The 23,474-nt window shown below is 41.4% G+C and overlaps 2 protein-coding genes across 3 annotated transcripts; both read right to left on the reverse strand.

Annotated features, from left to right (window-relative positions):
- Positions 1–2,650: 2,650 nt before the first annotated feature.
- LOC149834328 (DNA polymerase V family) lies at positions 2,651–18,843 on the reverse strand. 2 transcript variants are annotated; one of them, XM_090010068.1, is made up of 9 exons: positions 18,758–18,843; positions 17,675–18,276; positions 16,213–16,338; positions 8,206–8,403; positions 7,351–7,578; positions 5,955–7,070; positions 5,332–5,610; positions 4,068–4,527; positions 2,651–3,947 (listed from the first exon to the last, which is right to left on the reverse strand). In XM_090010068.1, exons 2-9 carry the CDS (start codon positions 18,242–18,244, stop codon positions 3,055–3,057), a joined length of 3,870 nt encoding a protein of 1,289 aa, XP_089866194.1. In that variant the 5' UTR covers positions 18,245–18,276; positions 18,758–18,843; the 3' UTR covers positions 2,651–3,054. The 2 variants fall into 2 exon arrangements, with proteins under 2 accessions (XP_089866194.1, XP_089866195.1); XM_090010069.1 differs by having other exon boundaries at positions 17,675–18,267; positions 18,758–18,840.
- A 1,687-nt stretch (positions 18,844–20,530) lies between these two features.
- On the reverse strand, positions 20,531–22,181 carry LOC149834329 (peroxiredoxin-2E-1, chloroplastic-like). The gene is made up of 2 exons (XM_090009344.1): positions 22,092–22,181; positions 20,531–20,848 (listed from the first exon to the last, which is right to left on the reverse strand). The coding sequence occupies exons 1-2, from the start codon at positions 22,179–22,181 to the stop codon at positions 20,531–20,533; spliced, it is 408 nt and encodes a 135-aa protein (XP_089865470.1).
- Between the last annotated feature and the right edge of the window lie 1,293 nt (positions 22,182–23,474).

The following is a 23,474-nucleotide window of genomic DNA, read 5'->3' on the forward strand; positions in this document are numbered from 1 at the left end:
GCACCCAAGTAGAACTGATCTTTATAGCCATGAAAGAAGATGAAGGATCCTGCAGTTGGTCGATCTTCACCTAAGGTGAGAACACAGTTTTGCGCTGGGGGTGCTTAACACGTGAAGAAGCCCGACCATAGGAAGGAGATGAGAGGACAACACTAGAGTGCTTGCAGACCTGGTGTCACCTGGTGGCAAGCGTGACACTTTCGATAGTTGAGTGACTGATAAACGGCACACCACCAGTCACCCGGCTTAGCCCGGGGAAGATTCAAGCGAGATAGATTCTGGACCGCTGCCAAGGTGACTTAACCTTCTGCCAACCACGTAAGTCATTCGATCGGGAAGAAATACGGTAGAAAAAATGAGCATGAAGTAGAACACCGACCGAGCAAGCATGAAGGGGCTCAACCTTGACGATCTGCATGAAATGCCTGATGTCACGAGGGAGCAGTGAGCCGGAGGCCAGACAGGAAGTGAACACCTCTGAGAGGGAAAAGAACATACGGAAGGAGAGGTGGAAAAGGAGGTCAACGGAGGCAACGCAGAGCGAAAGCTAGCCCCCAGTCATTCAAGGCCTCTTGGATGGACAAGAGAGCCTGCTGGTTGACGAGCAGAGGATGGGTGAGGCATAGGCCCCAAAAGAAGAGGGATGAGGGAGGTATGGGCAAGGCAAGCGAAAAAACCTTAAAGCAAGGCCACCGGAAGAGAGAGAGTCCCCAAAGAAAGAGGCGCACCGAGAGAGAGAGAGAGAGGCACCACTCACCGTTGGATTGTTATCCTTGACGCAATCATGCTGAAACTCATTTTGCTTTGTAAATCTCCCAAAGCCTTCTTTTGTTATTCTGAGCCGGCGAAGACGTCAGGGTTTTCCCCAAAGAAATGAGTGATCCTGGACTGTAGCCGACAACTCAGACCATCGGCCGCCCATTGATCCACTACTGATGTGTTTGAATGGTGTGTGCTACAATGGACTGAGACCACCGGCCGATACTGACGCTGGAAAATGCCTTCAAGCAGGCGTGGCGTCGGGCCGTTAGAGACGCTAGGGTTTTTCCCCAAAGAACGAGCGATCCCGGACTGTGGCAGATGACTCAGACCACCGGCCGCCCACTGATCCATTGTCAATGTGTCTGAATGGTGTGTGCTACAACAGAGCTGAGACCATCGGCTGGTACTATCACCGAAAAATGCCTTCAAGCCGGCATGGCGTCGAGCCGTCGGAGATGCTAGGGTTTTTCCCCAAAGAAACGAGTGATTCAAGACTGTAACCAATGACTCAGACCATCGGCCACCCACTGCCGATGCGTCTGAATGGTGTGTGCTACAACGGAGCTAAGACCACCGGCCGGTACTGACGCCGAAAAATGCCTTCAAGCAGGCATGGTGTCGGGCTGAAGGAGACTCTAGGGTTTTTCCCCAAAAAAACGAGCGATCCCGGACTGTAGCCGACGAGTCAGACCACCGGCCACCCACTGATCCACTGCCAATGTGTCTGAATGGTGCGTGCTACAACGGAGCTGAGACTACCGGTCGTTACTGTCGTCGGAAAATGCCTTCAAGCCGGCGTGGCGTCGGGCCGTCGGAGATGCTAGGGTTTTCCCCAAAGAACGAGCAATCCCGGACTGTAGCCGACGACTCAAACCACCGGCCGCCCACTGATCCATTGCTGATGTGTCTGATGGTGTTGGTTGGACGATGTCGGCGGACAAAGATCTGTGATTCGATCGAAGATGGCGATGTTGGATGCGCTTGAGTTGCAGCCGCGGTGATGGATCACCTTTAGCCCAAGTGCCAAAGAAGGAAGGTTGGGGGTGGACTGCCGAATCAGGGAAGAGACGAGAGAGAGAGAGAGAGGAAGGGTTTCCAGCAGGGAGAGGAAGCGGTGAGGAGAGGGCGTGGAAAGAGGAAAGAGGAGGGGGAAAGGGGAAGAGACGAGAGAGAGCGAGGGTTTCGAGCAGGGATAGGAAGCGGTGAGGAGAGGGTGTGGGAGGAATGGGAAAGGGGAAGAGACTAAAGAGAGGGAGGCAGCAGGGAGAGGAAGCGGTGAGGAGAGGGCGTGGGAGAGAGAGAGAGAGAGAGAGAGAAACCTTGGCTCGGGGGGGCTGCGGAAGCACGCCCGACGATAGAAGCGAAAGGGATCGCTGAGAAGAGGATCTGAAGCAGCAAACGCCTCATTGTCTTCTCTTCTCCTCTCCTTCCTAACCAGAGAGAGAGAGAGAGAGAGAGAGAGAGAGGAGGGCAGAAAAGTTCAAACCTGGTGGTAACACCAGCTTCTAGTGAGCGTTGGCGGGGTTTGACAGTTGTGGAGGGGCTCCAGGGGAGTTGCAGAGAGAGAGGGGAGCATGCGAAATGGGGGGAAAGTGAAAAGGTGGGGTTTAAAAATGGAGTTTAACTAGGTTTTATTCTGACCGGTCTAATAGATCCAACTGGATGGGTGGTTGGCAGCTACCATCTCCTCAACATATTTTCCAAAAATGCACCCAAAAAAGAGGGGAGTCCTCGAAATGTTAATTAGTAAATTAACTCTTAACTCATCTTGGGTTGTGATAGATGAAAGTTTGTTTTTTATTAGCGGCACAAAAATTTAGGCCCCTTTTTAAGATTTCCAAAACTCGTGTGTTTTATTAATGCCCGAACTTTAAGTCGGTTTTGAAAATTTTCCATGAAAGCTGCTAGATGCTATTTATATAATTATAAAAAATGAAAAGATAGGAGAGGAAGTTTACACACAAAACGAATTACAAATTCTTCCCATCTCCACTCCAGCTATCGAAAAGTTCGTAAGCAAAAACAAAATAAAACAAACATAAAAAATTAGTAATCCTTTCTAACCAAAACAGAAATTTTAAAAAAGACAAAAATGCTAACTTGCCAAATGAGGTTCCCCAAAATTGCCTATGTTACAGTTACCCAAGAACAAGAGAACAGATATTGTTTATCTTCCATGGAAGGGAAACCACCCTGGGGATCAGAGACCTAGTAGCGCTGGCTAAGCCTGCTGTACTCACGGTCGCTTTCCCGATGGTGTAAACCCGTGGTGCACCCCTTGCCCTCAGGGAGTCACTCGGCAACAGTTTTTTCCCTCTCTTCCGCTGTTTTTCCTGCTACTCCATCCTCCAGCTTCAGTAATGGTAGGAACTTGTCCCCCATGTACGACTTGCAGGCGGCAAATGTGTCTGGATTCAATGCCTTGACAAAAGATTCCTTAAGCTTGAATTGTGCAATCACCTGCAGTGCTGACATCAAGAACCGGCGGACTTCCAACCTCCTTGAACCCTTTGACATGGGCCTGCTCAACAGCTGCTGGATCAAATCACATAGCAATGACAAATTCTCCTTCAGAGACTGAAAACCATTTGAAACATCCTCATCTGCATGTCCCTCGCTGATAATCAAACTCTTCAGTATACTCTCCATGAGAGCAAGCGCTTCGGTCATCCGATATTCGGATTTGGTGCTTGTGCACTTCTCCAGCAGAAAGCCAAAAAAACTGTACCCGATCCAAGGGTAGCGCCGGAAGACCTCTTTTACAAACCCAGACTTCAAGCGAGACTTCCTGTTATTGAAGTAGTCCTCCAACAAGAATCGCAGCATATCCAGAACTCTAGACAACTCGGTTTGAGGGAAATTCTTGTGAAGGATCTTCAATAACCAGAATGACGAATTTTGAGCAACCGTAGCAACTACATTCTGTTCGGATCTAGATGAGCTCCTATCAGGCTCAGCAACTACTTTCCGCCGGGATCTAGATAACAGTCTTAAGCTCTTCTGCAGCTGGGTTTCCAGCACAGATAACTGAACATCATCACCTTTGGGATAATCCCTGGATTTGAACAGTTTCTTCTGGAGAATTGCTACAATTCTCTGCCAGAGCTGCTTGCTATCCTCTAGAGCATATGCATTCACAAGGGCCTGAACCAAGTAAGGATACGCCACCAGAACAAGCGCATTGCCTGAATTGTCACAATGTAATTTTTACAATAGAATCAGCAGTCGTCCATTTTATATATTTATATCTAGACTCAAAGGAAAATAGTATTCTTATAATCAAAGGATTGAACTTTCATGCTTGCCTGCATTCTTGTGTAGGAAGATCTCTAAAAGTGAGAGCACCCGCAGCTTGAAAATCACAAGCTGAGACTGAGCAGTATCACTTCCTGCAGCATTCTTACGGTCCTTGAAAATTTGTGCAAGGTACGAGTCCATCCTGAACATTGCTTCATCATCCATTCCACCATCAGAATCATCAGACCCCAAAGGTGCCTCATCTACAACAGCCATGAGCTTTGGATCAGCTGATTCTTCCGTGTCTTCATCACCTGAACTGTTATCGCTGTCACCATCATCTGCAACCTCATCTTGATCGGCATCCTCAGATTCTTCTATCCCAAGGAAATCATCCTCATCATCACTATCATCTTCTTCACCAGCAGCAGCAGGCTGGTGACGAGGACGCTTCAAGTCTTTTTTTATAACACGCAACATACTGATAAGTCCAGATTCAGTAATTCTATCACAGAAAAATCTGAAAACCTGCATCATTCAAAAGAAAAATATCTAAAAACAGGTCCAACCAAAATCCAAGAATCATAGCTATCCAATCGTCAAGATACAGATCTAGAAAAGACCTGTTGTGTTCTAGGGAAAGAATAATCAGCAACTAACAAATAAGCAAGATTCTCGATGAAGCAAAATATCAAGAATTTATCAGAAGTTGAAATAATTGATGTAACCGACTTTCCGCAGCAAGGTGATGCCCCTTCCCCTCTACATAGTGCATTCTCTAGATGTCCATGTATGTTATCCAAAATAGTCTAAATGACAATCTGGCTTACAAGAATCAGGCCCCTTATTTATAGGCAAGCTGGGAGTTCAAATCTTCTGAGATATCTTAGTTACCACAGTGTGACATAACCATTCATCTATTGCATTCATAGTTACAGATATCTGCAATATTTTCAAAATATCATGATATTATCACTGTATTTTCAGAAAACGATATTATAGGTAAAATATTGCCAATATTTTGAAAATATCACAATATTATCAATTATCATTACAGATTTATTTATTTTCTACAACTTAAATGTGTTTTTCTTCTTTATTTTGCATCTTTTACTTATTTTTTAATTATATATGTATTTTACTATCTAAACATGCTAATTTCTTATTTTTGTTATTTTTATTTTTTTACTTTTTTTAAGCCCCAAGATTTATCACCAAATCTATAATATCACGAGAAATAGTCTTGCCAAGATATAGATGATACCCATATTTGTGACTTTGCATTTTACCCAAATCAGGCCATACTTTGTGATAATGAAAAATTGCAACTACCTGCTCAACAGAAAAGACCATAGGGAAAGACGACTGAGGCAGCAAGGAGAGCAAAGTGTCAACAAGAACATCCATGAACACTGGGCTTCCAGCATCATCCTCGTCCTCTTCTTCAGTTGAATCAAGATCACTAAGAGTAACAAAAGCTTTCTTGCAACATATGACAAGCTCAGAAGCAGCCTCACAGAACTCCCCTGGCTTTAAGAGAACTTGCAAAAGCAACTGGATAAGCAAGAAACGCATAACATACACTTTACTGGCATCAACCTCACGCTCATCCTGTACCATGTAAATATAGTGAGTAAATTGCATAAATGGTATTTTTCACAATAATCAATACATGAAAAACAAGACTGCTCTTATATAGATGTTAGAAAGGGCTTCCATTACATGCATATCATCCACGATAAAAGAATGGACATTTTGATTAAATGATTGAGTATAATACTTTCGAAACCTATCACGGTTTGCTATTCGTAGAAATACCATGCATTGCTTACACCAAAAAGCAAAGAACTGAATATCCTACTAGATAGTCTACTTTAAAATGTATGGCTTTGACATTCAACTTCTTGGCCTAGACAAACTGGAGTAAAAAAAGTTCTAGAGAGAGAATAAAATACCATTTTTGACAGCCTGGCTTCCATCGTTTGCAATTTCTTGAATGCTTCTTCGTCTTCTTTGCTCAGTGACCGAAAGAGTGAGACAGAAGGAATGTTGCACAATGTGTCAAGAAAATGCATAAAATAGACCCCTAGATCATCTGTCCTGAACACATCTGACGCATTCTTTGTCCCCATGGTTTTTTCGGCATCTGCCAATAAAAGTTGAAGCTGCTCAATACAAATCCTGCGTACATGGCTGGAGCTGGCAGTCTTTGGCCATTTTAGCTTCTCCTGTAACTCAAAAGATGTTACCTCTGTACCCAGAGAAGCAGTAAAGAGCCCCTGAACAGTTAAGAATTTCAGTATTTCCTTCTGCACATGCAGTTTTTCTTCCAAATCCAGTTTCAAATACTTAAAAACACGAGGAAGGCTGTCGACAATCCAACTTCTCAAAATATCAGGATTGCATGAAGAATCCAGATGCTCACTGTTATCCATAGAGGCCACTTCAGAAGTTTCATCAGCAGCCTGAGTTGGGCCTTTATCCAATGATCCCTTTCCATCAATAAACAAGCTCATCAAACTTTGGACAAACAGCATACAACCTGAACCAGTGTTCATCTTAGAAACCAAGTCCTTGACTGTGTGTGTCCGCGTGATACAATCGAATCTCCCAAAGCTATGTTGCTGTAGGGCTATGATTACAGCAACACGACGTTCATCATCTCTTTCAGCCCACTTAGACAGCTCCTGAAGAAAATATTGGGCTGCCTTGTAAAGCCAGGAGTCTTTTGTTGATAATATATCCATTAAACACTGGATTAGTTTGTAAGATAGGACAGCATTACTACATGAAGCAGGCAATCTTGGTAGGAGCAGAAGCAAAATGTCAAAAGCCAGATGTTTACGATCATGAGATGACATCAAGAGAGATCCATCAATTAAAAGACTACAAAAACACTCAAGACGCTTGGCAAGGCTTTTCTCTGTGGAACTACGTTTCCTACTTTTCTTAACAGTCTTAGTAGAATCATTACATGAGGCCCCATCTTTGTCCAGCGAAACATCTGCAAAGAGGATGTCTATCAATACAGGCCAAACACCATGAATTCGAGGCTGACAAAAGGTTGTTTCCTGCAATCCAAGAAATCCAATAAACACCGTTATAAGAATAGATTTGAAGATTAGGTTCTAAGCAAGGCTCAAATCTCAACAATCTGTAGTTCGCTGATGTATAAAAAGAAAAAAAGAAAAAGAAAGCAGCTAACAAATGACCATCACAAGATGAATGAGAGAGAGAGCACTTTCTTAGTCTAAAAACCCATGCTTCACTTCCAAAAAAACAGGACGGATGTCAGCTCTTGTTTTCAGATAAAGGGAAAATTTTCATGAGAAGTGTGCAATGGACGATTACCTTTAAACATAGAACCAGAGGAGACATATATTCCGGAGTAAACAAGTCGCTGGGAGTGAAGGGTGATGGCAATAATTTGCACAATATCTTGCTATCTGCAGAAATCTTCTCTCTTAACTTTAAGGCCAAAAATAGTGCATCTGGGTTTTCATTATTAGTTGCTTTCTCGAACCAATCTGCCAGACCTGGAGCTTCGAGAACATGTGTTGCCAGAGCTTCTGTAGGTAACTGCAACACTAAGACGGAACTTCAGATTCAACCAAATCTCAACTGAATACAAGTTATTAACTAAGAAAAGCATTAATAAATTATTAAATTTATAAAAAAAAATACAGAAGGCTGTTTCAGCTAAGGTGCCAAGTGTTGAATCAGAGAAGAAAAACAAAGATTTCAAACAAGCTTCAAGTTGGAGCAAGTCTTTCAACTATACATCTCTTGAATGTTTCATGAAAGCTACAACCAACAAAACTATAACCAGATAGGAGTTCAATAAATTCACACAAGAGCAGGAAGGATGCGAAAGATAAAGAGAAAAAAATAACTGAATGATAAACGTACTCTGCTTCTATTTATTTTCTTAAATCATGAATTCTAGAATTAGAAATTATTTCATATTTTTGTCTATAATTACATGGTTTTAATGCAACATGACAAATAGCCTTTGCTCTTACGGAATAAGGAATATGTGTCGGTACATTAGTCAATTATGATCTTCAATTTAAAACTAATCTGAAGAAATTAACATGCATACAGTTCAGTAGCTTCCTCCAGTAGAAAGATTTAATGAAAGTGACATATGAGAGAAACAAGCTGAAATGCCTGGCCATACAAGTATTAAGTCGAGATGATACATACCATGTCTGCTAACACCAAAATAATTGAGACAGATGGTTCACGTAAGTAGCTTTTCTTATCAGCAAGTGAAATAATAATGCTAACAAACTTTTGTACTATTGATGTGCTGTTGTTTGAACCCCACTCATGAACCAACCGACCTGATCTAGCAAGAGCTCCATAGGCAAACAAGCGACCTAAAAGACAGTCTCTAGCTTCCTGCATTAACACATGGGAAAAGAATATATGTGATGATACATTTATATGATCTTTTTTTATGAAAAATCTATAGGATCTACTCAAAGCATAAACACTGTATAAAACAAGATCTCATGTGATGAACGGATGACATCAGCCTAGGTATCAAGGGGTTGTCATAATAAGCAATTTGAAAGGAAACGTGATAAAGTGGGATAAGACTTTGAAAGAAAAATGAAAAATAAATAGCAAAGCATTTGGGAAGCGAAAATGGTTTCTGTTTTAGTTTTAAATATTTAAAAGGTTCAGAACAACAATAGTATGATACATTAACTTACAATGTTTTCCCTTGGAAGAACTCCTAGTCAATATACCATTATAAAGATAAGCTTTAACATACATGTGAGATAATAAATTAACACAAAACATGATAACTAGAATAAAAAGTAGCATATAATTTTTTCATCAAAATATGTAAAAACATTAATTACATCTTACACGATTTTACAAATATACAATCACACAACTTGCCCAGGCTTCACATAAACAGCTGCATACTACAGTTACTTTAAAACGATAATTAAACAAAATATGGATTTTAAAAGTTGTTTGTTTATGTTTTTAACTCAAATTAGGTAAATATCCTTATATATCATACTCTATGTCACATGGGTGCGGGTGCGGGGATTCGGCACTTCCAAAAAACCCGGGTGCGGCAGGGGCAAAAATGTAGAATATATATATATATAAGGGGGTCCGGGGGTTCCCCGGCACGGGTCCTGCTGCGCGGTCAGCGAGCGGGGGGTTATAGGGGGGCAGCCCCCCCCAGATTTTTTTTTAAATTCCGCAGCCCATTTCATAGGGCAATTTAAAAAAAAAATCCAAAAAATGGACCGGAATGACCCTGGGTGCGGTCAACGCACCCAGGGTCGGGTTGACCGCACCCGCGTTGAGTCGCGTCGACGCGAGTGCGGCACCCTGCTAGCCGAATCCCTGTGACATAGATCATACTACATTCATTTTTAATGTCATAACATGTAGAAGATATAAGAACTTTTTCAAAAGTATGTAGCAGAAAACGTTAAGGGAAATGCATTTCCCCTCAAGTTGAAATGAGAAAAATATTCCTATTTGGGTAACATATTTCCAATTGCATAAGAAATGTGTTTCTAGCACATGTTCTGCACTATTCACCTGGTGCTTTCACAACATTTCAGAAATGTTGGATCTTCATGTTTCAAAACAGTTTCCCTGGAGACACGCTTTCAATGTATAAATAGTGTTTCTAGCATAGACACCTATATCACTCAAGGTAATTTCTCGGCAAGGGTTTTTCAGAGAGATTTTCAATAAGTAGTTTTCCTCGGAAAAAATCTTGAGGGTTTTAAAAAAAATCAAAAGATAAAAATTAAAGAAAAAGATAAGAAAATAATATGTTTTGTTACTTTTGTATTCCTTTTCTTAGAAAAAATATAAGAAAATAAGTTTGAAAAAAATTAAAATACAAAAATTGGGCATAAAATATATAAGAATAAGAATTTTTCAAAAATATTTTGATAATATTGTGATATTTTTGTGATATTTTGCTAATATTATCAGCTGAACTTAAATTGATGATAATATTGTGATATTCTCAAAATATTGGCAATATCAATGATAGTGACCCTGGAAGCACCAAGGCAGCACATCTGAAGTAAACATTTTGATTCATGTGCAGCAGAACGTATATGTTTGTTCATGATAACAGAAACAAATAGCAATCCAAAAAGTTTATAAATGATTCTTCATGAAACAAGATCAGTAAGGCAGATGATCAGACAAATTCCATAGATACGCGTAGAACAGGACAAGGGATTGGCAGCTGGACTGCTCGACATAGACAAGGCAAACAACTAAGAGGGTATCAAACAGCATACTTAAGGAGAACATAACCATGAACAGCAGGCCCATCAATACTTTAAACTAGTGATCAAAGGTGCAAAAATCATCTTGATGGAATCTAATGGGTAATTATAGAGATCAGTCACTTTGTTGTTGCTAAATTCCTTATATTCAGCTTACCAACTTAAGGAAATGAATATAACTGGTCATTGTTATCAATATTGTATCGTGCCGATACGATATATCGTAGTATCAGTGGGGGAACCAATACGACACAAGACTCATATCATATTCGGTATGATTATAGCACCGATCATATTCGGTATGATTATAGCACCGATACGATGTGACTCATATGGTAGATGGGTGTATCATACTATACAACACCTCGTATCATACGAGTCTACCCTTTTCTTTTACTCTTTCAATGCTGGAAAAGTGATGATCGGCCACTTATGGGGGGGGGGGGCATTTTATATACTCCAAGAGTAATTTTGACCCCATTTTTTCAGGTTCTTTCTCCAAGCCTCTTTTCTAAGCTTGCCCACCTTATTTTGAGATCAAATCCACCCTAAATTTGGGGATTTTGCTAGTTCCAATCAATAAAAGTGTGATTTGCCTCAAATCTCACTCATTTCCATCCTACCCAGCCTGTTTTTGGCTTCTAACTCTCAGAACCAAACCCTAAAGCCCCTCTTTTACCTTAAAACCTCTCATTTTCATCCTACACACTCATTTCTTGGCTTTTATCCCTCAAAACCGAGTCATAGTGATGTGATTAAACCTTAATTTATTTATTTTCAAACCCTAGAGGGTTTGATTCAACGTATTGAGAGGATAGATGCATCGAGAGACCTGACATAGGATCATTATACATTGTTTTATGAAGAAAATAGGATGTTGAATCAGTGCAACTATTGTAAGAGGCAAATTCATGGAGGCATTTCTATGAAGAAGCATCATTTAGTCGACATAAGGCATAATGCAGTTGTATGCAATTCTAAGAATATGTCAGATACTATAAAATGGCATATGTGTGAGCTATTGAAGGAATCTTAAAGCAAGAGAATGAAAAAACAGCATGAGAAAGCAGAAATTGAGGGCTACAACATGTCCGAAAGACCCAAAAGTATCACCTGAGGCATATGGGGAATAGGGGTGGCAAAATCTGACATGACCCGACAACCCACTTCTTAGCCGGGTTCGGGTTTGGCTTAAACGGGTTCGTGTCGTAAACGGGTCGACCCGCCTAACCCATTTATTAAACGGGTCGGGTTTGTGTTAGGGGTATGCCAACCCGCCAACCCGGCTGACCCGTTTAATAAACGGGTTAGGCGGGCGGGTCAACCCGTCCCGCCAACCCGTTTACTCGTACCCGACCCGCCAACCCGCCTGCCAACCCATTTACCCAAACCCGACCCGCCAACCCGTTTACCCGAACCGTTTATTAAATGGGTTAACTGTGTCATGTCGGGTTACCCGTTTAATAAATGGGTCGGGTTCGTGTTTGCCACAGCCGACCCGTTTAATAAATGGGTCGGGTTCGTGTTGAGGTATGCTGACCCACCAACCCGCCGACACGACCCGCCAACCCAACCCGATTGCCACCCCTAATGGGGAAGCAACTAATAGTGTGATTAGCCCCCAATGAAAGAAGTTGGAGAATTTCAGACAACAAAAGGGCAAAGGGGTGGAGATGGGAACAGGCAGCGGTAGTAATTGGCATGCACCAACTCATGGCAGCAGTAGTAAGAGAATGAGGGAAGGAGAGGGGATTTATGAGTCCAAGACGTGGGATTGGTACCTATTTTCAGTTAGGGAAACTCCTAGAGCCCAACCAGGTATACATTTTGTCATGGCCTTTATGCAAATGATTGATCAAGCAGATCTAGCAATTGGGTGTTTTTTAATAAGACTTGCACACCCTTCAACATCACTGATGCAAAAGTCAGTATAGCAGCTGGTTACAAGATGCCCTCCTATCATGCATTAAGGGGCATGATCTTGAAGCAAGTTGTTGCAAAAGTGAAGCAATGTTGTTGAGTTCAAAGAGTCTTGAAAACTATCCTGGCAGATGGATGGACAGAAAAGCGACAGCGAAATCTGGTAATTTTTTTATTTTTTGTCATAAATGTATCATGTTTTTTAAATCATTGATATGTCTGATAAACCTAAGATCTAGGTCACATGGGTGCGGGTGTGGGGGTGCAGCACTTTCAAAAAACTTGGGTGCAGGGGTGCGGAAAATATATATAAAGTCTAAAAGTTGGACATAACGATTTTACAAAAAAAAAAATTGGACCCGGAACCGAACCCAGGGAAAACCCCTTAAAAAAATTAACACCCATAGAGAAAAATCTTATTGGTCGGTTTTTTTTCCTCTGTTGATAAGGGAAACCCCTTTGGGGTTTCCCGATTTGCGTCCTCTCGTGCCCTTTAAATCACGCAAGGGTGAGGGGCAAGCCCTCACCCCTGTGCTCCTCCTCCTCTCCTTCTCGATTGTGCACTCTCTCTCGCTCCCAGCGTGCGACCGAACCCCGGCACCGACGATGACGTCGGCTCTCTCTCTCAGGTACGCATCTCCTTCTTCTCCCCTTCTTCTTCGTCTCCTTCTTCTATTTGCCGAAGGGCCGGCAAGAGGCCGACGGCTCCCTACCGTGCCCTCCCCCTTTCTCTCTGCGTTCACCAGAAGGCCGGCGGCCCCCTGCCGCGTCTCTCTCTCTCTCTCTCTCTCTCTCTCTCTCTCTCTCTCTCTCTCTCTCTCTCTCTCTCTCTCTCTCTCTCTCTCTCTCTCTCTCTCTCTCTCTGTGTGTGTGTGTGTTCGTCGAAAGAAAAGTCAGGACATAAATGACCCTGGGTGCGTTGACCGCACCCAAGGTCTCATTGACCACACCGGGTGCCGCATCACGTCGACGCAGGTGCGGCACCCAGTTTGTTGAGTCCCTGTGACATAGCCTATGATGATAGATGAGTTGTTTGTGATTTTCAAAGATGTAGTAGAGGATGTTAGACTTGAAAATGTGGTCAAATTCATTACTGATAATGCAACAAACTTCAAAATTGTTGGATTAATGGTGCAGGAACACTAAAAATGCTTTGTTTGGTGTCCAATACATTGCATTAATCTCATGCGTGAAGATATTGGTGAGATGGAGGGCATTTTTTAGTGCATTGAAATGTGCAAAAAGTAACAAAATTCATTTAAAATAATTCAAAAATCCTAAACTGGATGAGGAGGTTTTTACCAAGTGAGCCGAGTTGATACGCCCGGCTTGGACAAAGTTTGCTACAAATATTTTTATTGTACAAACTACAAAGCAATGTTGTAAAAAGCATTGAGGCATAGCGAAGAGCTTTACCAAAAAATTGAGGCGAGGCATAAGCCTTGAGGCGTAAAGCATAATCCTCAAATTTTTTTTGAAAACTTAAAAAATAATTTGAAAAATATCTAAAATACAAATAAATAAATGCTTTATTGATAAAGCAACAACCAATAAGATAGAAAATCTCAAATAAAAACAGAAAAAATTTATTATACATAATTACTTTTTCCTAACACATAATTATACAAAAAATTATTGGTTTTTATTTTCTAAATGAGTAACACGAGAAAAACTACACAAGATATTCATTACCCTAATTATCCTCTACCATCAATGCTCAGTTTGGGTTTAGACTTACCAACCTAGCATCCTATGGACTAGGGGTGCAAATGGATATGATACCGTCAAATATCCAATCCAAGTCTGGCAGAGTATTTACATATTTGGATCATTCAAGTAATATCCAAACATGCATTCAGATTGGACTCTGATTTGCTTAGCATAAAGCATCACTGCTGATGACCATCCATGTCAACGTATGTCAGAAAGACACGTCGTCACGAGGATGCATGACCAGGTTTGACTCTTAAGTTTGAAAATGTTTTGAAAAATAAGATATGAGGATACAATCTTTTGAAGTTTTTAATTAACAAAAAACTATTTTTTTGCTATTTTAATGTTAAAAATGCATTTTATTAAAATAAACCTTTAAAATAATAATAGATAATGCATTTTAATGTTTTGAAGATGCATTTTTTTGTCATTTACGCCTCAGACATGCGCCTCAAGGCACAAAAGGCCTCGCCTCAAGGCAAGGCACGCTTTTTGTGCCTTCAGAAACGATTTTAACAACACTGGTACAGAGTCTTGTCATTCATCAAAATGAATTAAAGCAAAGGTTTGCTTTAGATGGGTAATTTGCAACGAAATTGCACAAAACCTATTGAGGTTGACACAGTGGATATAATCTTCTCCATGGACTTTTAGAAGAGTTGCAGTTTTGAGGATGACGGTGTTATTCATGAAAGTGTTGAGGAGAGTGGCCAATGATGAGGCTCCAACTATGCCCCATTTATATGATGATATGTACAGTGCAAAAGAGCAGATTAGGCAAAATTTTAATAACAAGAAAAAGTATTATATGTCAGTTTGAAGGGTGATTGATAAGAGAAGGGCTCACCAGCTTCCATCAAGACATTCATGTTGTTGCCTCTTACTTCAATCTTGCCATCAAATTCTCCCTCACATTCGTATATGATAGAAAAGTACAAATGGATGTCCTGAACTCCATTAAGAAACTTAACGTAGCTTATTCATTTGGGAGTTAACCAAGTATGAACAAAACGAGGGGGACTTTGGACGAAGGAAGGAACACAATCAAATTGCTAGCTCATTGAGGCAGGTAAGCATTTGAAATTCAATGTTATTATATTTAATTGTGTATTTTTGTGTTGCAAGGATTTTCTCTCATGATATATTTTTGTTTTGTTGGTTCAGACCAATGGAGAAACAGGTTTGGTGGAGATGTTCCATTATTATCTATGTTTACACAATGTATATTGAGTCAGGGATGCAACGTGAGTGCATGCAAGAGAAATTGAAGTTTTTTAATGCATCCACACAAGGAAAAGGAATAGATTGGAACACTCTCGATTAAATGATCTTGAGTTTTTAACTTAAAAATGAGATTGAAACAAAGGTAACACTAAGATATATGTTAGTGGATTTACTTTAATACAACTTTTACTCTAATATATGTGAATATTGTAGACAAATACAAGGAGAATCAAGAAGACGTCAAAAGAGCAACTACGACCACACCAGTAGTGACAACCTCGACAAATAGGATGAGTGGGTAGAAGAACCTAGTGTCTTAGATGATGATGAAGGATTGGAGGCAACTAGAGGCTAAGATGAAGGCTCAAGACAATGATTATGTTGGCCCAAAAATGAATGTGGATGACGGAGGAGAAGAAGACAACTCAGCAGAAGAGATCCCTCCTTTGAACATTGTTTTCGTTATGATTGATATACTAGGATGCTTTTTCTTTTGTTTTGTTATATAATATTTAACTTTGATATCAAACATTCATGCTTGTAAGTTGTGACTTTTGTTAAATGTTTGTTAGGAGTGTTATCAATATCATATCAAATGTTTTACTAGTGCATGTTTATGTTTAATTACTCATAATGCATATATTCATGTTGTTTTACTATTGCATTCTATATTTTTTCTAAATTTTTTGCATATCTTTCTTTTTTGTAATTTTTCAGATTTCTTTGTGATTTTTAATTCAAGTTTTTTCCCGAACAATATGATACACCTATATCTCATGCTCATGAGATACGGGTTCCAATACGCTACAACATAATAAGTGGCTATGGTCACTACATTGTAATTTAGAACAAGAAAAATAGGCATACTCATTCAAGTAAAACAATATTCCACCAAATGTAATTGTTTATCCATATCTAGATTACAAAAAAATGGCTAAGACCTAGAAGTTGCATCTAGCTTCCCCTTGGTCTCATGGATAGTGTGCCCCCCCCCCCCGACCAACACACAACATTCATCAGAAAAACATTTGTAAATTAGCCAAGTACAGAATATGAAAATATCAATTACCTGTCCCTTCAAGGAAGAAGAAACCTCCAATAGATCCTCTATCAGCTTCAGCAATGAATCAATATTGATGCTTTGAATAGTCCCCACAACAGCTGTCAAACCCAGTGCAAATCCTTGCCTAGCACACTATAGAATAAGAATTCACCATGTCATTGCCTATATTAGGCAGTCTTTCCATCTTTTTTTCTCTTTTTTCATTCTTTTTTTCTTTTTAAGGATGTGTTCACTCCAACATGACAACAAATTTTCTACATTAATTAAATAATCAGGGGAATTATGAGTTCCACAGGAAGCAGAAAACTGAAACAGATGCATAACAGCTGCTTTCTCAACCAAATTATTAATACTATTCAAATTAAATTTCAACAAAAAAAGCACCCACTAAAATGACAAATAGACAAAGCAACACATAACGACCATATTGGCACATAGAACAATTAGCTTACTATGATCACCATCAGCACACTCCCTTGTCTCTTGCACATTGTTGCAGATTGCAACCAATTACCTCCATGGGGTTTTTCTTGTATTAATTAGTAGTCATCATTTTAATACATTAAAAATTGAACGAAACACATAAAGGCTTGGAGCAAGAGCCATTGAGGTCGGAACTTATTTTATTCCCAAAGAATAATTGCTTGATAAACAAGAGTGTTTCATTATTGTTTGCTGCTCCCGAATTCAAATTTAATGAATTTGTTTATATTATTCAGTAACCAAAAAAGCCTTGGCCTTTAGGAAGCTCCACCAATTCCAAATCTGAAAAACAAAGTCAAAAAATATAACCTAAAAACACCTCAAATTTCATTTCAGAAACAATTGTGGATAAACCAATAAATAGCATCTGAACACATCGAGTAATTTGAGAAAAGGTAGATCCATCAACAAAAACTTAATACGCAGAGTATCATACCTTGATAATTATACATTCTCTTAGTCTTTCGAAAGAAACTGTCATGAAAGCTTACAGTAAGGTTTATGGAGTCACTTATCCTGTTAGATAACCAGTAAGTGGACCCTTTCTATATCTTTTTATTGCAGTAGCTTCTATCAGTGTATCTCCAACTTTTTTTTATGGGGAGGAAACCTCATCGAAACAAGGAAAAGCCCAGGTGGGCCCACGACCACCCAGACTTACGTGGCCCCACCAAATGAAAATCATGTTGGACCCTTTCTATATCTTTTTTTATTGCAGTAGCTTCTATCAAGTCGATTTGGCTTCCACCAAATGAAAATCATTTAATATGCCTACATCGTTTACAACATGTAACAGACTCGTAGAAGCTGTCAGCTACTATACCATTCCTAAAATCCCTGCAACAATGAACTAACTCTTCATTTGACAAAGCAGAAAATCAACGTTCTGAGAGCACCATAAGAGCGGTGAGATAAAAGAAATAGCTTATAAAACATCAACAATTTAACAAAAATAGAAACTACTTTCTTAAGAAATGGTGCACACCTCCCTCGAAGATGAAACTCCACGGACAAGCCGCCGAAGAGCATATCTCAATGACGGAGCACAATTCTTTAGACCATCATCCTTTTCTGCCTCCAGATGGGCATCACCTTCATCCTCCACCCCACCTGACTTCACATATGCTTTCTGTACTTTCCACAATTCCTTGACCAGTGCTTCTGCTGCTGCTTCTCTAACAGACGCCTCAACAGAGGAAAGATCCTTGAAAACGTCAATATGGAAACCAGGCACATCCTTCGATTTTGGTTGCAACAAAACTTGAGGCAGCTGAGGTAACCGAGTGACCACTTTATTAGGGGCCAGTTCTTCCGTCTCGGCGAATTTAATTTGATGCCGCTTCTTATCAATTTTTTTTCTTTTCTTCTTCTTCTCCATATCCGTTATCTGCCTAACAGCATTACCACCGTCACCTTTCTTTCCATCCGCATCCCTCTTTGACACATCTGCTTCCTCCCTTCTCCGCTTCTTCATACCTTTCTTGCCTTTGGAAATTTTTTCCTTTACCTCTGCTTCTTCAATTGAGTCCGGTGTTTTCTCCAGGTTGCCTCCCATATCATCAGACTTCTCTCAGAAACCTGCAATATCTTTGATGATTCAAAAACATACCGAAAAAGGTCAATTTTCATCACAGAAAAACAAAAGCAAAACTAAATAAAACTGGAAAAAAAACGCTACTTTCCATATAATCCATCTAATAGCTTCAAAGCATTCTCTTCAAAATTTTCTGTTTGATAAAATCAGACATGCAAACTGATTTTGATAGGCAATTCCAAACAAAAATTCGTGCATTAAATCAACGTCGTGACATCGAACGTTTTGGAGGGCTAATCATACTGACGAAAAATTGCACTATTTTAGTTGCCTCAAATCACAGAGAACTATTTGTGCAGCTTATTATCATCATTTACATAATAAAACATAAAAACAAACAAGACAAGAGAGAGAGAGAGAGGCTTACATCCAGATGGTTACCACTACCAACAACCAAACGAAACGAAACGATAAGATCCAGCAAAGGAAACCACAGGAATCAAACTACAGAGAGAGAGAGAGAGAGCTTTAAACCTTAGTTTTGAGGGGAGTTAGGGTTTCAGTCGATTCCTTCCCCTGCCCTAAACCCCACTTTCAGTTCGCCGTAGGGTAACGACGACGAGGGAAAGAGGGAGGGAGGGACCTCATATACTTTTGGCCATAACGGACATAGACCTCGTCTTTTGGTAATATTACGATGATTGCCCCGTGCAAAAATTAGGGTTTAAATGGGCCGGTGTATCTGTCCGAGTCCGGAAACGATCCGAGGGCTTTTAGCCGTAGGAGTGAAATATCCCCAAGTCCAAACTGACTGAAAACGGGTCGGTTCACTCTTTTCCCTGACAATACATATCGTTTTATCAGGTTGGGTTTGGATTCGGAACAAGATTTAACTCGGGTCTGATGGATAGTTGATCTGAACATCTTTGTTACCGTCTTACCGGGCACTGAAAAAGGTAATTCTCTACTGTTTTTTATATTGAAAATGTAAAACGGGTCAGGCTAGACTTTACTCTAACCTATATCTGAATCCGTTGCTAAATTGCTACAATAACAAGGTTAGATCCAAGTTTAAACCTATGTCACAAAATCACGTTGACACCAGGATATGTGACGCTGGTTAGACGGCATTTTGAATTTTTTTTTGAAAAGTACAACACGATGACACAGAATTTTTAAAAAAATTTAATCAATAAAAATAATTTTTATATTTTAATATTAAAATATATTTTATTAAAATAACATGTGAAATCATTAAAAATTATTAAAATAGTAATAATATATGAACAATGTGTGTCAGAGTCATGTCCATGTGTCCGAGCATGTTCACTCGTGTCACCAAGGACACGCCACCAAAATGGTATGTCCTTGTGACAGAGGTCTAAACAAACTAGCTTAGGTTCCGCATCTGAATGAGTTACCCGTATTCAATAAAGATTGTTTTGTGTCAGAAAAGCAATATATATATATATATATACAAAAATTGGTAGCTGCTCACTTGTTAGGTGCTCAAACGAAGGTCAAGCATCCATCACACTGCATGATGGATGCTCAGCATGAGTTTTGCGCAGTGTTAAAATAGCACGTGTTCACTTAGACTTTTACTGTTCTAGCACCAATAAAAATCTTTTTTGAAAAACTCACTCTGAGTGTCCATCACACCGCGGGATGGATGCTTAGCGTGAGTGACCTTCGTTTCAGCACCTATCGAGTGAGCAGCTATGCATCTCTCTCTCTACTATTTTTTGAGGGGGCATAGCTGGGGCAGGAGGAGCTCATCTCTCTCTCTCTCTCTCTCTCTCTCTCTCTCTCTCTCTCTCTCTCTCTCTCTCTTTAACGGTTTTGTTTTCTTTCTCTGTTTCCGGTGCCACCCCACTCCCCATCTTTTGATTGGTTCGCCGGCCAACCCATCCGACCATCGCCTGTCACCACCACCAATCTGATGACATCCTCAACCGGTGTATCTCTCTCTATTGCACCCTCTCTCTGCAAAACCCTAGCAACAATCACTGACAACCAACTCTCTCTCGGAAAAAAAACCTCACCCGACACCACTTCCTCCCCCCTCACCCAGTTCCTCCTCCAGCCACCGATGCTTTCCTGTCGATGCCACCCCACTTTCCCATCAGCCTCCACCAGGCCGGCGGCACCCTCACTCTCTCTGTTTGTTTTATTTCTCTGTTTCTGGTGCCACCCCACTCCCCCTTTTTCGATTGGTTCGTCGGCCAACTCATCCGACCACCACCCGTCACCACCACCATTCTGATGACCTCCTCAACCAGTGCATCTCTCTCTATCGCACTCTCTCTACAAAACCCTAGCCGCAATCATGCCTGTTTCCCCCTCTAAAATCGAGCACCTCACGACCTCCACCACATCGTCTGTTGCCAAGAGAGCATGCAGCTTCGACCGCACCCCCAACCCCATTGGCTTGTCGTTGCGATCCAAGGTAAACCCCATTGGTTTGTCGTTGCGATCCAAGGAAACCCCAAGAGCCCTGGTGAATTTCTCGTTCCTGTCCGAGAGGAACATTATCTCGTCTCCCGCCTTCAGATCGGCCTTCCAATCCTTCATCACAAAGGCATCCTTGGCGGAGACGCAGGCGATGGTGTCGACCCCTTTAGCCTTCAACTCCCCCGATTTTTGGACCTTAATGACTTACCTTTATTCTCTAGCAGGGTAAATCTCTCTCTCTCTCTCTCTCTCTCTGTTGATGATGAGAGGCAAGTTGTGGGGGTCCGATCGATTTTGGAGTCTCTCGTGTAGTCGGTCAGTTTCTCACAACAAACAGGCTCGCATGGAGTTGGCGTAGGGGATTAATGCTTGGGCCTTCGCGGTGTCGCTCCGAAAGTGAGGGAGCTCCGATCAGGGTCTTGTTCAAGCTGTCTTAGGGATTCTTTGCATCATTATCTGGGTTCCTGGTCTGCGTCTTGCATTGACGAGCGCTTGATTTAGGGGACGTTCAGTGGTTTGTCAAGTCTCTTCGCAGGGAAGCTCTGGAAGACAACGAGATTCAGGGGTCGCTCAATGCTCCTTTTTTTTTTGTCGTGCTCTAACAAGGATGTATTAGAGGGGTGGGATATGGTTAGGCCGACGTGACAACCTTCTTTCTGCAACCTTAGGCGACGGGCGGATGTGCGTCGGGCAAAGCCGGGGGACTGGTGGTGTATTGTCTGTTTCAATTGCAACTTTCGTTTAAGAGTTTTCTGTCACAGGTGTGGCTCGGATCATTCAATAATTTGGCGTATTGTTTGCCTCTCTGGCGAGTCTTGTATGTCGGAACCTTCACCACTGGCCAGGCACTGGGCCCCTGCTCCTCGTTGATTTGTTGTATCTTTTTGTGATGTGGCGCAGGTGTGTACCTTGGAGACAGGTACCTCTCCATTTTCGGTGGTAAAGATAAGATCGCTTTGGGTACCGTTGAAGGTATCTGGTGCCGTCTGTTTGTCCCATGAGGCCGGCCGTTCGCCAGAGTTCTACCGCTCGTATCCCAAAGCATCCATCAAGAAGTGTCCTTCTAAGTCGGCAAATTGTCACATTCACCCTGATGAGTTGATGAGTACGACTGTTCTCGAGATGGAGTGTCAGTCCACTTACGTTGAGAATTCTTCGGGCTCTATATGTTCATCCGGTTTGCCTCTACGACTATTGGGTCGCCAACACGATCTTGCTTCCAGAAGTTATGTTGTATTTATCGCCCATGATGGATCATGGGCCCGTTCATTTTTTAATGATCATGAGATCTTTTGTTCTGCCGATTTTACACTTCGTATTCTGACGATATTCCTACCATGCAAAGGCGCCCTGGTGTGCATGGGGTTCGCCCTGGCGTGTTTTTGGGGTTTTACCTGCATGGTCTCGTTGTCACCTTATATGCCGCAACAAACTCACTTTCTGTGTTTGGCGGACTGTCTGCCCGATCAAGACGGAGGATGTCCCATGGAGGTTCTTGGAGCATCTGTTTAGGGGGGGCTCAGCGGTCTCTTGCTTGCAACCTCTGCATCCACAACCTTGCTTAGATTCGTTAGGTTTAGGGGGTGGGTCGCAGGGGGTCGATGACATGTTTGACATATGGGGTATGTCCTTCGTCGAGGCTGCGCGGGCACTAGGAGTGCATATTTCACCCAGACAGCTTTCTTCGATCCAGCAACAGATTGTTCCTCGGGAACGATCGGCGACCAGGGTCGCAAATAGTCTTCGTAGAGCTAAATCATTGGCTCGTTTGCAAGCTCAGCTTCAAGAAGATGGCTCCAACTCAGTTCAACGCTCAGACAGGCAAAGGCGTACTAGGGTGTTGCCTGATTATTTATCATGAAGATATGTATTTGGAATATTAGGGGCATGAATTACCCTTGTAAGCGTTTATTTTTAGCTAATTGGATTAGGTATAAAAGTTTGGATGTTGTTGCAATTTGTGAAACCAAAATTGAGGATATTTTGTTGACAGTGGTATCTTACTTATGGAGAGGTGCAACATATGTTTTTAAATCAGCCGTTGGGTTTGCTAGAGGCATCATGGTTCTTTAGAAAGCTTCTCTTAAGGTGGCGATAGTGGATATTGGTCATTATTCTATCTCCCTCTCTGCAAACTTATTGTCGTCGCTACAAGATGTCGTCTTCACCTTTGTGTATGGCCCTGTTGTGTCTGCCTCATGACCAACGTTCTAGGTTGATTTGGGTCGAGTTTTGATTACATTTGGATCTCTCCAGTGTTTAGGAGGGGATTTCATATGCTTATTGTCCACGTGGGATTCTAGTCTACCGGTTCTTCTCAACCCCTCCATTAGGGGGTTTCAGGAGTTTGTTCGTCGGAACTAGCTTTACTAGGTACCTCATGTGGGGAAGCAATTCTTATGGTCAAATATGAGGTCTCGCCCTTGCTTGCAGATACTTGGTCGTGTTTTCCTTTTCTCAGAACTATTTCACGCAGTTTCGTATGTCATTGCATGCCTGTTGTCGCGGACCCTGTCCGATCATAAACAACTGACTGTTTATTGGGGCGTAGACTTCAAAGCGTGTTGTAGGTTCTTCTTTGAGGAGTGGTGGCTTCGTGTGCCAGACTTTCAACAGGTGGTCAAACAAGTGTGAGCTCAACCTCCTACGGGATCTTGGGCAGTCATCCACATCCATGCAAAGCTTCTTCGTCTTCAGTAATGTATTAAGGAATAACTAAGCTTTATTAACCTAAACAAGTTTAGGTTCATCGGCTAATGGGAAGCTAAGCTCTTTTATCTAGCCCAACATCATGTCG

Source organism: Nuphar pumila, chromosome 6 (assembly GCF_984573655.1).
Source record: "Nuphar pumila chromosome 6, dmNupPumi1.hap1.1, whole genome shotgun sequence".
NCBI lineage: Eukaryota > Viridiplantae > Streptophyta > Magnoliopsida > Nymphaeales > Nymphaeaceae > Nuphar > Nuphar pumila.

What these genes read in the sequence shown, in the direction of transcription:
- LOC149834329 (XM_090009344.1), bottom strand. Translation starts at nt 22,181, where the DNA reads ATGCTCCAAGAACCTCCATGGGACATCCTCCGTCTTGATCGGGCAGAC. An exon ending in AGTTTGTTGCGGCATATAAG is followed by an intron (nt 20,849 to 22,091) that starts GTGACAACGAGA and finishes GGGGAGTTGAAG; the next exon opens with GCTAAAGGGGTCGACACCAT.
- LOC149834328 (XM_090010068.1), bottom strand. Translation starts at nt 18,244, where the DNA reads ATGGGAGGCAACCTGGAGAAAACACCGGACTCAATTGAAGAAGCAGAG. An exon ending in TTTTGGTGTTAGCAGACATG is followed by an intron (nt 7,579 to 8,205) that starts GTATGTATCATC and finishes TTAGTGTTGCAG; the next exon opens with TTACCTACAGAAGCTCTGGC. An exon ending in CTTCCTACACAAGAATGCAG is followed by an intron (nt 3,948 to 4,067) that starts GCAAGCATGAAA and finishes GTGACAATTCAG; the next exon opens with GCAATGCGCTTGTTCTGGTG.